Source organism: Anabas testudineus, chromosome 3 (assembly GCF_900324465.2).
Source record: "Anabas testudineus chromosome 3, fAnaTes1.2, whole genome shotgun sequence".
NCBI lineage: Eukaryota > Metazoa > Chordata > Actinopteri > Anabantiformes > Anabantidae > Anabas > Anabas testudineus.
In genome coordinates, this window is record NC_046612.1 from 16,190,470 (window position 1) to 16,201,521 (window position 11,052).

The window sequence follows — 11,052 nt, forward strand, 5'->3', positions numbered from 1 at the left end:
ACGTGTTTATTTGTCGTTCGTGTGTTTATTGAGAACAACCATAAAAAACTCATGGTGAAAGTGGAAGAAGTATGTGATCTTTTATCCTGAAGAATTTTTGATACACTTGGGAATGTGTCCTCTCCCCAGTCGCTACAAGCTGTCCAGGCCCTGATGCAGCAAAGGAGACCCAAATCATAATGTTTTCTCCACCATACCTTACGACTGGGACAATGTTTTCATGATGATATGCAGCGACCTTTTTACACCAGATATATTGCTGCGTGTTCTTTCCAAATAGTTTCATCAGTCCACAAAACATTTTGCCAATACTGCTGCACTGTGTCAATGTGCTCTTTGACAAACTTCAGGGGTGCAGCAATGTTCTTTTTAATAAGCAGCAGCCTCCTTTGTGGTGTCCTGCCATAGACACCCTGCTAGTTCAATGTTGCACCTCCCGTAAATTTATGAACTCAAAGTTAGACTATTTTTAATGATGCCTTCAAATCTTTGGTTGTGACTCTGGGTTGTTTCTTTGTTGTTTGCCTAACTGTAGACTGGTGAAGTCTTTCCCATCACTTTGTAACCGTTTCTAGCTTAATGTAAATCAACAATTCTTGATATTAAATCCTCTGAAAGCTCCTTTTGGCAAAGCCCTGCCCATATAAGCATTTTCTTCTTGTGCAGAGCCAAGGTGGAGGTCAGAGGTGTTATTATTTTAGGCACATTATATTGCTCAATACTCTTGACTTAGATCAAGATTCGACCAGTTTTATTGACAAATGAATGCAAAAAAAAACATTCTTGCGACTACATCTACAGATAGTGGAATTGCATGCAAAAAACTGAGATTATCTGTCATTGCCTGCTCATGCATACTTGCACATACCTGCCTTACCATGCCCCCTAACCCTTTGCAAATAACAATTTAGCCATCTTGAAAGTTGTTTATTCTTCATGTTAGTAAGAGATCAAAGCGATGGAAGAAATCTGGTGACTTGCCCAGTGATACAATCATCAGGGTGGAGCAGTAAAACAACAACCATTCAGTCTTAAATCCTCAGATTTAAAACTGAAAAATCAAAGAAAAAAAAAAAGAAAGGAAAGTGAGTGATAATGTAATCAACTGAATTTAAAAATGTTCTTGATATGTAGTAGAAATGCCATTTAGATTATTTCTTTAGTTTTTTTTTTTTTTAATCTTTATATGAAAACCTTTATTTTGAAAAAAAGTATTTGACAAAAACACATGGTAACATGAAGAGATCATGAGACAGTGGGGGTGTATCTTAACTAGCTCACACCAACTTATTCAAGGTGGGTGTGACCCAAATTTTGCACAATAACATGCACACAAAAGCGATACATGAGGTGATCCAGTTCTCACCTGACGTAACACTGACACAGGCACGACAAGATTAAGAAACCTCTAAATAAAAACGAACATTTGAAAATCTGACTGCATGTGTGACATTTCTAGGCAAAACTACTTCATGTTTTTTTCTATCCAGTCTCGAAAGTTGGCCACTCGTGTGTGAACTGTGTAAGACTGCTGGTGGCAGTCTACTTCCTCAAAACTGAAACTCTCCAAACCAAGCAGCTGCCAGTCTTTGTTGGAGGCTCCCTTAATCTCTTTGTGACCTGACAAGACGTCAGTGGTGGATGAAAACGCAGCAGGCACAATCGCGAGGCCTGGAATAATACTGGGGCAAGAGCTTTGAGGAGTGGAAGGTTTCCTAATGACACACAGGGTATTGTCACCGGTCATGGTGGTGTTTGCTCCTCCTTGAGCAAATTTTCTTTCGCATTGAGCAACATCACACAATTCAACAAGTTTCGTCTGGCTCAAGGGAGCATAGCGGCTCAGGTTTCTGGGATTGTTTGTCAAAATCCACCTTGACGCATAAGCCTCTTGCAGCATCACTTCTCCTCCTTGCATTTTGGGTAGACACACTGGCAACACACGCTCACTGATTTTGGCCTTGTCTTTGAGCTTGAGCACAGCCACATTGAAGTCCGGTGCAGAGAAAAAATGTGGATGAATTAAGATGTCTGAAACCTGACAAAGAGAAAAAAAAATAGATGGATAAGAAACTGGAAGTTACCGTACCTGCGTAACCCAGATTCCACTAAAAATACACCAGGTTTTGTTGTTTTTGGAATACCTGTTAAGATCAGTTAATGTGCATCAAGATGCACAAATATTTAAAAACCAAATCAAACATAGTCGTATCCCAGTAAAGCATTAAGCGAACATTTAAATACCACAGGATTTTCTCCTGGATGGGTTTTACAAACAAAAACCTATCCGGAAGATTATATTTATTTAATGAATATTCTTTGCTTAATTCTTCATCGCTGCATCTGCTGCTTTGTGGATTTTTCAGTCATAGGAAACTTTTGTGCACTGGATGACCCGGAATTTGAAATAGGTAAAACCAGTGCAAGACCACAATCAGCATGGTTTTATTCATTTGCAGCTAAAATGTTGTTTAACTATCTACACTAGATTGAAAATAGAGTAAATCTGTTATTTTTTATTTGGCAGTGAGGTCCTTACATATTTCAATTTAAATTCTCTAACATGCAGCTTAAAAATCTAACGCTTTCAGTCTTTGAACTCATTTAGCCCGGCGTTGAGTTTGGCATCTAAATTTGAGCTGCTACAGATGTCTGGTTCTCAAATGTTCGGGTTCGGTGCTTTCTGGGAAAAGAAATGACTCAGAATATTTTGTGGTTGAACTACCAAACTATCACCTTGGGAGAACATATTTTTACAAACTCATCTAAAAGCAGAAATATGAAACATCTGATGGATGGAGAGTAGTCTGACTAGTCAAAAATGTACCCTTAGGTGGTGCAGGCTTTTCAATCGATCTTTGGGTGTCTGGTAATGCATCCCTATGACAACCTTCACACTTGTTGGGTGAAGGGGCTGCTGCTTGACCTTATCTACCACACACTGAGCTGTCACCAGGATGCTATGCTGGGTGAGCAGAGCACCGCTGCAGGCCAGGTACCAGAATGTGGCCTCCTCTGAGGTCCCCTGCTGGTCAGACACGGCCATTCCACGCAGCCCGTGGGTACTGGCAGTATGATCAGGAGGTAAATGGATATAGACAGCTGCATGCCACGGCCACCGAGTGTCTGACAGGTTGTGTTTGCTGGAAGTGTTGAATTTGCCACAAACTATGGGAAGGTAAAATTCAGAGAGGAGAAAGAATGTGTCAAAAAAAAAAAAAAAAGGAATTTCATAACAAACTAGCAGTAAGAGCAGGTCGCAGTGTTGGTAGAAAGTTTTTCATAGAAATTCAAAATAAGACTTGAATAAACAAACAAACACAGACCCAGGTGTTTTTGCTTATCCTGGCTAATTAAAGGTATCATGATTTTACAAAACTTGTTGATTGGCTTTTACAAAACCAATCAACACATCTCATTGGCCAGAGAGAGATCCTTTTACTGTATTACTGAATTCATCTTGTCAGTTATTTAATGTTACACAGCTAACACACAGTCACTTTGAAAAGTACTCACACCCCTTCACTTACATATTTTACAGCGCTGCATAATTGCCAATTGCCTTTTTTTGACGACTGATGAAAAATGTAATATGAATATATTTCATATATATTTCCGATTGTCAATTCATAGCTGTTGTTTTCCTCTTCGACAGTTATTCAAGTTTCACTTCACAAAGCTAAACTGCTCCTGTGCTTATACCTGGTGAGCAGGAAACATGACGCCCACTCCACCTGCCAGTCTTCAGGCAAGTGCGTTGAGAGCTTCCTGTGTGGTGGTAGAGAGGTGAGGCGCATTTGTACTCGATGCTTGTGTAGACTCGGTGAAAGCCACGAGTAGGCTCCTGCACCCTGGCGTCATTTCTCTCTACATTGGACTGGCTATCTAATCTAACTGGAAGAAAGCCAGCGGACAACAAATCTTGCATGTTGAACCTGGATGAGAGGAAGAAAAAGTAATGTGGTTTACCTTTTCAGGCACATTTTGTTTCAGTCCCTATTATAAATTTTTTTGTAGGTAGACCTTTGAATATATTTTTTTAAACTACTGTTTCATCAATAAGGCCCCTTAATCTATACTTATATTAAAGTTGCATTATCTTATTTTATTTTACTACCAAATCCTTATTTCTTTATTTTATTTCATGCATTCATAAGCATGGGATGGACAGAGAGAGGGGGTTCACAGTGACCTTGACCTCTGACCATCAACATCTAGGCAGTTCGTTTTTGAGTTAAAGGAGATACTTGGGAGAGGAGAGGTGAGGTACACCCTGGACAGGTCGGCAGTCCCTCGCGGGGCACATATACAGAGACAGACAACCTTTTCACAGTGACCACACACAATCTCATTGGTTTGTCCCTGAGTCAAAGTGAATACTTTAAAGGTATTCCTGTGATATTGTGTTCACAAGAATGCGATGGACAGACAACCTCAAAACATAGTGCCCCCGGCCACAGCTGTCACTGGCACAAAGGCATGAAAACACTGGCAGAAAGCATGAAACACTGCTGCTACTGCTGTCGTCCCACACATCCAAACTGGGAACACAAGTGAATGGCTTGAAAGCAACATACAGACTGCATCTGTTTTCAGCAGGACTATTAGACCTGTATCCAAACAAACTATTTCATCAGAATAATTTGCAAGATGCCAATGTAACATAACACTCCCACACACAGTGACTTTAAGTGTACTGAATTATGTAAACACACACAGAACAGTGTTATACTGGATACCTCGATAGTGTACGTGGATTCGCAATAGTCTGTTGCACAAGTTCAGACACTTTGGGTTCTCGACAGGCTGCAGGGAAAAATAAAGCAGGCGATTAGTGCATACAAACCACTTTTTCAGCCTACATTGCTGAAACAGCTCTGTTTTAGTATTGAATAACTGTGAGCAGAGGGCTTAGTTTTCCAGTGTGAAAACGAACAACTCTATGCAAAAAACATAAAGGGACAAATTCTTAATCTATTTTCTTTACAAATAACTTTTTAGTATGCAGTCACCATGGTGATCTAATCACTAAATGTCTTCCCTTTTTCATATCAGGATATGTACATTTCCTGGGAAATTTGAATCCTACATACATGTTGTAAACACTGTGTCCTGTTACTTAGTAATGAAGTGAGAAAATAAGCTACTCTGTGTGTGTAACAGTGTGTTCCCAAAAATAAATAAAGAAATAAGACAACTACCTTTCACACACTTTGGTGGGCTGCTACTCCAGGATCCATTAGAGAGGCAGATACTCTGGTGGTTTCCACTCAAAATGTAGGAGTTCTTACAGAAAAACTCAATCGTCTCTGCACCTCCGCCTGTGTCCTGAGAAGATCTCTGGTAGCCGTTGAGTAATTTAGGTGGAGGGACGCATCGAACTCTGCTTGTTTGACCTGAATAGGTACAGTATATGTGAGAGAAAGAAAACAATTCACCATTAACTGCATTATGTAGCTTTTATACTGTATACAGATCCCAGCACGCTGGTGAGAAAGCACCTTTTACACACGTGGGAACTGCGCCACTCCACGTGCTCTTAGGCAGACAGGTCCTCTGCTGGGGGCCGATCAGTATGAAAGGTGCATGACACTGGTAATTTACAGATAAAAGCTCCTTCTTTGGGCCATAAATGGGCAACAAATATCCATTCGCTGGTTTCTCTGGAAGTGCGCACACTGGATTATTGATACCTGTACCTGTGGAGAAATAGTCAGCAGTGATTTATGAAAAATCAAGCTATGCTTGAGTTTCGAACACAAATTAATTTAACTTAATTATTCTTATGGCTCAATTAAACCACATGAATAGTGCAAAGTCAGGAAATGCATCATTGTGTCTAATTGAGATCTAACTTAATTGTTTTACTGAAGTCACAGCTCTGTCAAACATGCAGTAGAGTTCTGCCCCAGTCTGTAGGGTTAAAAAAGAAAAACTCAAGCTTTCACCTAAATGAGTATATACAGTATGTATAGCTGGACTGGCTGTGATAAACGCATCATTCATTGAAGCTGTACATGTCGAATTACCTTATCAATGCAGTTTAATCTGCATAAAAGCAGAGAGCAGGTCAATTTGAAATCAGTGCATTCAGAAGTGAGAAGCAGGAGACTTCTTGGAAGACCCCCAAACATTACCAGCTTTGTACCAGACTATATCACCTTTATAAAATCTCCCAATGAGAAAGAAATTGAAATAGATTTCTCCTTCACTGCTCCTTTCTCTACAACCACTACCTTTTAGTTTTGCCTGTTTTTAGCTTATTCACTTGTTCAAGCTGTGAACCACTGTGACATGCTCTGGTTAGCTTACAAGAGTTAATGTCCATGGGGAAAGACAGAATAAATGGGATGCAAGTTGGATGCATGATTTGCTTCTTAAAGGGCAGATGGAGAGGAGTGACTATGATAAATCTGTGTCACTGACTGTTTCACGTCACTCCCCAGTGTAGGTTGCACACACACTGGAAAGTAAATAAATAAAAAAATATCCAGGAGCAAATACACAGAAAGGTGCTGCACTATGCATGGAGGAACAACAGAATCTGTATCATGATATCAGGAATACAGACCAACAGCAGTATCACTATCACATATTGTTTTTCTTATTTTGTGTACTCCACAGAAGAAACCACCATGTTTTAATTATTATTTTTTTAATACTTAACTAACATTTATATTACTAACAATGAATATACCTGCCTGACCTCTCCTGAAAAGTAATAACAAATCCATCCAAGTTGTTGTAGCCATCTGAGGTGAATAGGATGTGCAAGTGATTGCCAGAGCTTTTCACTGGACGAGGCAGCTGATCTCCACAAAACCGACCAATCACCGGGGAGTCTAGGTCATCGCCGTCGCGTACCTCGACATAGTCATAACGACAGCTATGGTCCGATTCCAAGCTGAGCAGAGAAAACCTGAAGAATACCCACAGACAAAATATGTTTAACATTTTTATTTCAGTCCAGCCTAGAAGATTTAACAGCGGTCTTTCAAATACCAATACCAACAATATGGTACAAACAATAATCCCAATTATGTCAGGTCCTGTCAGGCTGCCTATCCACTGTTCTTTGTCCTTAAAATGATCTGACAGACCGATAACAAGCTGATCCCCCATAAAGTCAATCGCACTATGAAAAAAGTAGTTTCCATCACATAAAAAGCACAGCAGGTCTTTTGGTTTGGCCGGTCTCTGCAAGATTAATACTGAGGATCACTCATCACACAAAATGTGTTAACAGACGTCTGTGTTTCAAATACAACAACATAATATAACAGGTGAAATCATCTAATCTGAATCTTTTAACGTTCTCTTTCTTTATTTATTGGATCACTGAGCCTATAAGCAATCAGATAAATACAATAAATGGGAAGGGGGAGTAACCTACCTCAGTTCAATGGTGCTCCCTCTCTCCACTTGCACTGTCCATTGACACCGGGCATTTGCTGGGTAACTCTCCAGGGCTATGTGACCCTGAGCCCGCTGAATGACACCTCCACATGCTACCCACAAGAGAACTGCAATTACTTTCACTTAGTAAATTTACCTTCCCATCAAACGTCCTGAAAAGTAAAAACAGAGCCATCAAAGTGGCAGCAAACGTTTGTCTTGTTGCATGCAGCACCAGTAACGCGGCGTGCTGTTTAAGAGGGTAAGTAATGTGCAATAAAATAATAATAATCATAACAAAATTAAATAAATTAATAAAAAAACTGAAACTATCAAACCACCGACACTTCACTATGATTATTAACAGCATGCCCACTTACATGATGTCTTTTTCAATAATTAAAACTGCAGAATAAGAGTTTGATAAATCCTCACTTCAATTGATTTCTGTCAGACACCACCAAATGAGACCAGGGTGAGGGTTGAAATCAGCGTTTGGCATTTAATGACTTAAGGCTGAAATCTTTCTGATACTGTAAAACAAGAACAGAAGGTGCACAATAGCTGCGTGCCTTCCCTTGTGTATGTCACACTAACAGTACGTGACAGAATCACATCGAAACGGCAATTTCCCCCAGGCTATGACAAACAAAGAATGGAAAACTTTCATGAGAGTGAATAACAGGAGTGGCAACTAAGTAAACCTGCCAGCTTCCCACTATGAATAGGGAAAGTTACCAGGGGTTTTCCATGTGTACGCTTATTTGCAATTATTTGAATGTGGTAGCTGCTGTAGCATCAGAGTATGTTTTGACAATGTTATTGTTTTGGTGAACTATAATTCTAAAATCGAATGCAATACAAATGAATTCTGCTTTTACAAGGTTATAACTCTGGCCGGATGCTAACACATGCTGACTATAGCTGTTATCTTGGCTGAAACCAAGCAAAAAAAAAGCCTTACTGCCCCCAAGTGTCTTCATGGCATATTACACATTTGAATGTGGCAGCAAAAACACTGTGTACCACATCCTGTAACTGATCATGACCACTGTCCCAAACCCTTTAATGTATACATGATGTATATATAATTGTGGATTTTAAATTAAACTAAATATGAATATTTCTATCGAAACAAACATTTCAAACCTTTAAAATGCAAAAGGTAATTGTCAATCTGTCACATACTGTTTTACTATGGAATGACTCTGTTTGTCAGTGGTGTCATTTACTATAAGATTTCAAATAATGACTATGTTACCAGTAACTGTTTCAAACATTTCATCTCAAATTATACTCACAAATGTAATGTAAAACATACGCAGCATCTCGTATTAAACAAATGTTCAGACTAAGAGTTGTACAGATGGTATATAAGAGCACGTCAGCATTTGGGCAACTCACTTTTACAGTCCCCTCCACTCCAGCCTTGACGACACTCTGTGCAATACTTTCCATTCACAAAGAAGTTATCATTGGCTTTCCATGTTCCATTGTGGCAAGTTTTACAGTTCTCAAACAGGCTGCAGCCTTGCGAGGACAAAGGCACACATAAGAGTTTGAAACACAAATACAAGTCAGTTTGCAACTCTTCACAACTTTTCCAGGGAAATTCATCTAATCAAGAGGGAGTCATGTTGTTTGGAACAGAAGAACTGTGTGGGTAGAATGAGCAACAATGGCACAACAGGAGACAAAATAACAACCTGGCAGATAATTACAACAAGACAATATCTACAAGCAACATTGACGGTGTACCTGGGTGAATGATGCAGGGATCGCACTGGTCCAGAGCGTTGCGGCAGCAGGGAACAGTGTAACCTACCCTCGACCCCTTTGAGGGACACTGACACTGGATTAGTTGGTACTCACAACATGGTCGGCACATGATGCTCCAGGCAGAGCTTGGGCAGTTGTCCCCATTTGTCAAAGCTGTGCAACCAAAACAAGACACGATAGCATCAAACCTAATAACTACATATGATGACATCTGACTTGTGACGCCTTAGTTTATTGGTACTCAAAATAAAACGTGATTAATTAAAACTGCGAATGATGCTTGTCTCTTAAAAAGAGTGCATCTGATGTGATCCTGCGACATACTTCTGTTTATACATATGGTTATCTAAATGTAGTGAACAGGGAAGAAGTGCACACTTGTCCTTTGGTATATTTCCCTGCTATCTGTCCCTCTACAACACATGGACAACATTTCAAGATGAGTGAACAAGTCGCTGAGGTGTGAAATTTATCTTGGCATGTGATATTGTGGCAGATGATCCTATCAAGCTCAAGCTGGACTGCACACTCTTCATGAACCAAATCTCACATCACACTTAAGCTGTCGTAGTATGAAGTATCTTGTGAACTTTGACCCACGATGATGCACCATGTGGCGCAGCGGAAATTGGACAGATTAAAATATGTTCAATACGTGTTTGTTTTCTCCCAAACCTTCCTTTGAATATTAGATATGTATGTAATGAACATATGAACAGCTAAACAAACATGAAAAGGAGCAGTGTAAAGGTCGGCATCCATGTTAATTCGAATTATCAACAGGTATGGATTTATGTGCTAAATCAAATATGAAAATCTGGCAGTTATTGAACCCTCACTAATTTGTCTAATATCAACATTAATGGGTGAGGAAAAGATTGTACCAGAAAACATTACGTCTTATTCTTCAATGAGGCACATAAGTCAGGACAAGTCTCAGGAGAGATGACTCACCAATCATAAAATGACTCCACCGTTACTCAGCTACTGAGTTAACAGTTTTCTTTGTTTGAAGCAAGCAGCATTTTCACAGAAGAGTTACAACTTACAACTGCAAGAAATGTTTACTTACCTTGTGGCCGGGCTGTTACACAAAGACAGAGATTTAGGAGAATGCAGCAGAGGTTATGGTCCAGAAGAACAGGGCTGGGTGCTTTTCTCGAGAAGAAAGTGAACATGTTGGCTCCCAGAGTTGCTGCTACAAACTTCCAAAGAAGTTCTAAGAAAGTAGAACGAGCTCGGTGTTATCTACAGAGCTGCCTGTCTGTGCAAATATTGATTGATGATGGATTCTTCCATCTCAGCGTAATGGACAAATATCCTCAACTCATTCCTTCGTTCATGTGTTCCTGAAATCAATGCTAGGTTTAAATCAATCCTAGGTCTGAAACGGGCTCTTGTCTATCTGCTCTTGCTGCGAGTGCAGAATGACGACTGTGTGCTGAACAGTAAGAATTAGGAAAAATACTTGTTGGCAAAGGAAGTGGAAAGCACATTTAATGGGACGTAAGAATGTGAATGAGGAAAACAGTGAGAGACGAAGAACTTCCAGAAATCTGTCGGTTCAATTAGAGGGAGCTTCAAGAAAAGAAAAGTTCCACATTCACAATCCTTCACTTTTCTAAATATTCCAAAAGTCATGACACAATTACATATCTGCATGTGCATCAAGCCACAGTAACTGTTTACTGATGCGTCATCGTGCACCCGCCATCATAGCAGACATGACAATTTAACAAGTTCTTGGAAGACAGATAACAGATGTCTTCTCGAATGGCCGTATGAAATATCTATGATGTCAGCCTCTGTTTATTTGCCAGGAGCAATGAGGCTGACAGGATCGTCACAGCCCATTTCATGACTGCTTTGCTTTTCCAT

General features: G+C 39.8%; 1 protein-coding gene across 1 annotated transcript; it reads right to left on the minus strand.

Moving 5' to 3' along the window:
* Positions 1-802: 802 nt before the first annotated feature.
* Positions 803-10,528, minus strand: si:ch211-102l7.3 (inactive serine protease PAMR1). Its single transcript, XM_026377665.1, has 11 exons — positions 10,247-10,528; positions 9,154-9,327; positions 8,800-8,925; positions 7,394-7,508; positions 6,702-6,919; positions 5,502-5,699; positions 5,202-5,396; positions 4,740-4,806; positions 3,703-3,935; positions 2,828-3,168; positions 803-2,038 (listed from the first exon to the last, which is right to left on the minus strand). The coding sequence occupies exons 1-11, from the start codon at positions 10,350-10,352 to the stop codon at positions 1,466-1,468; spliced, it is 2,346 nt and encodes a 781-aa protein (XP_026233450.1). The 5' UTR covers positions 10,353-10,528; the 3' UTR covers positions 803-1,465.
* Between the last annotated feature and the right edge of the window lie 524 nt (positions 10,529-11,052).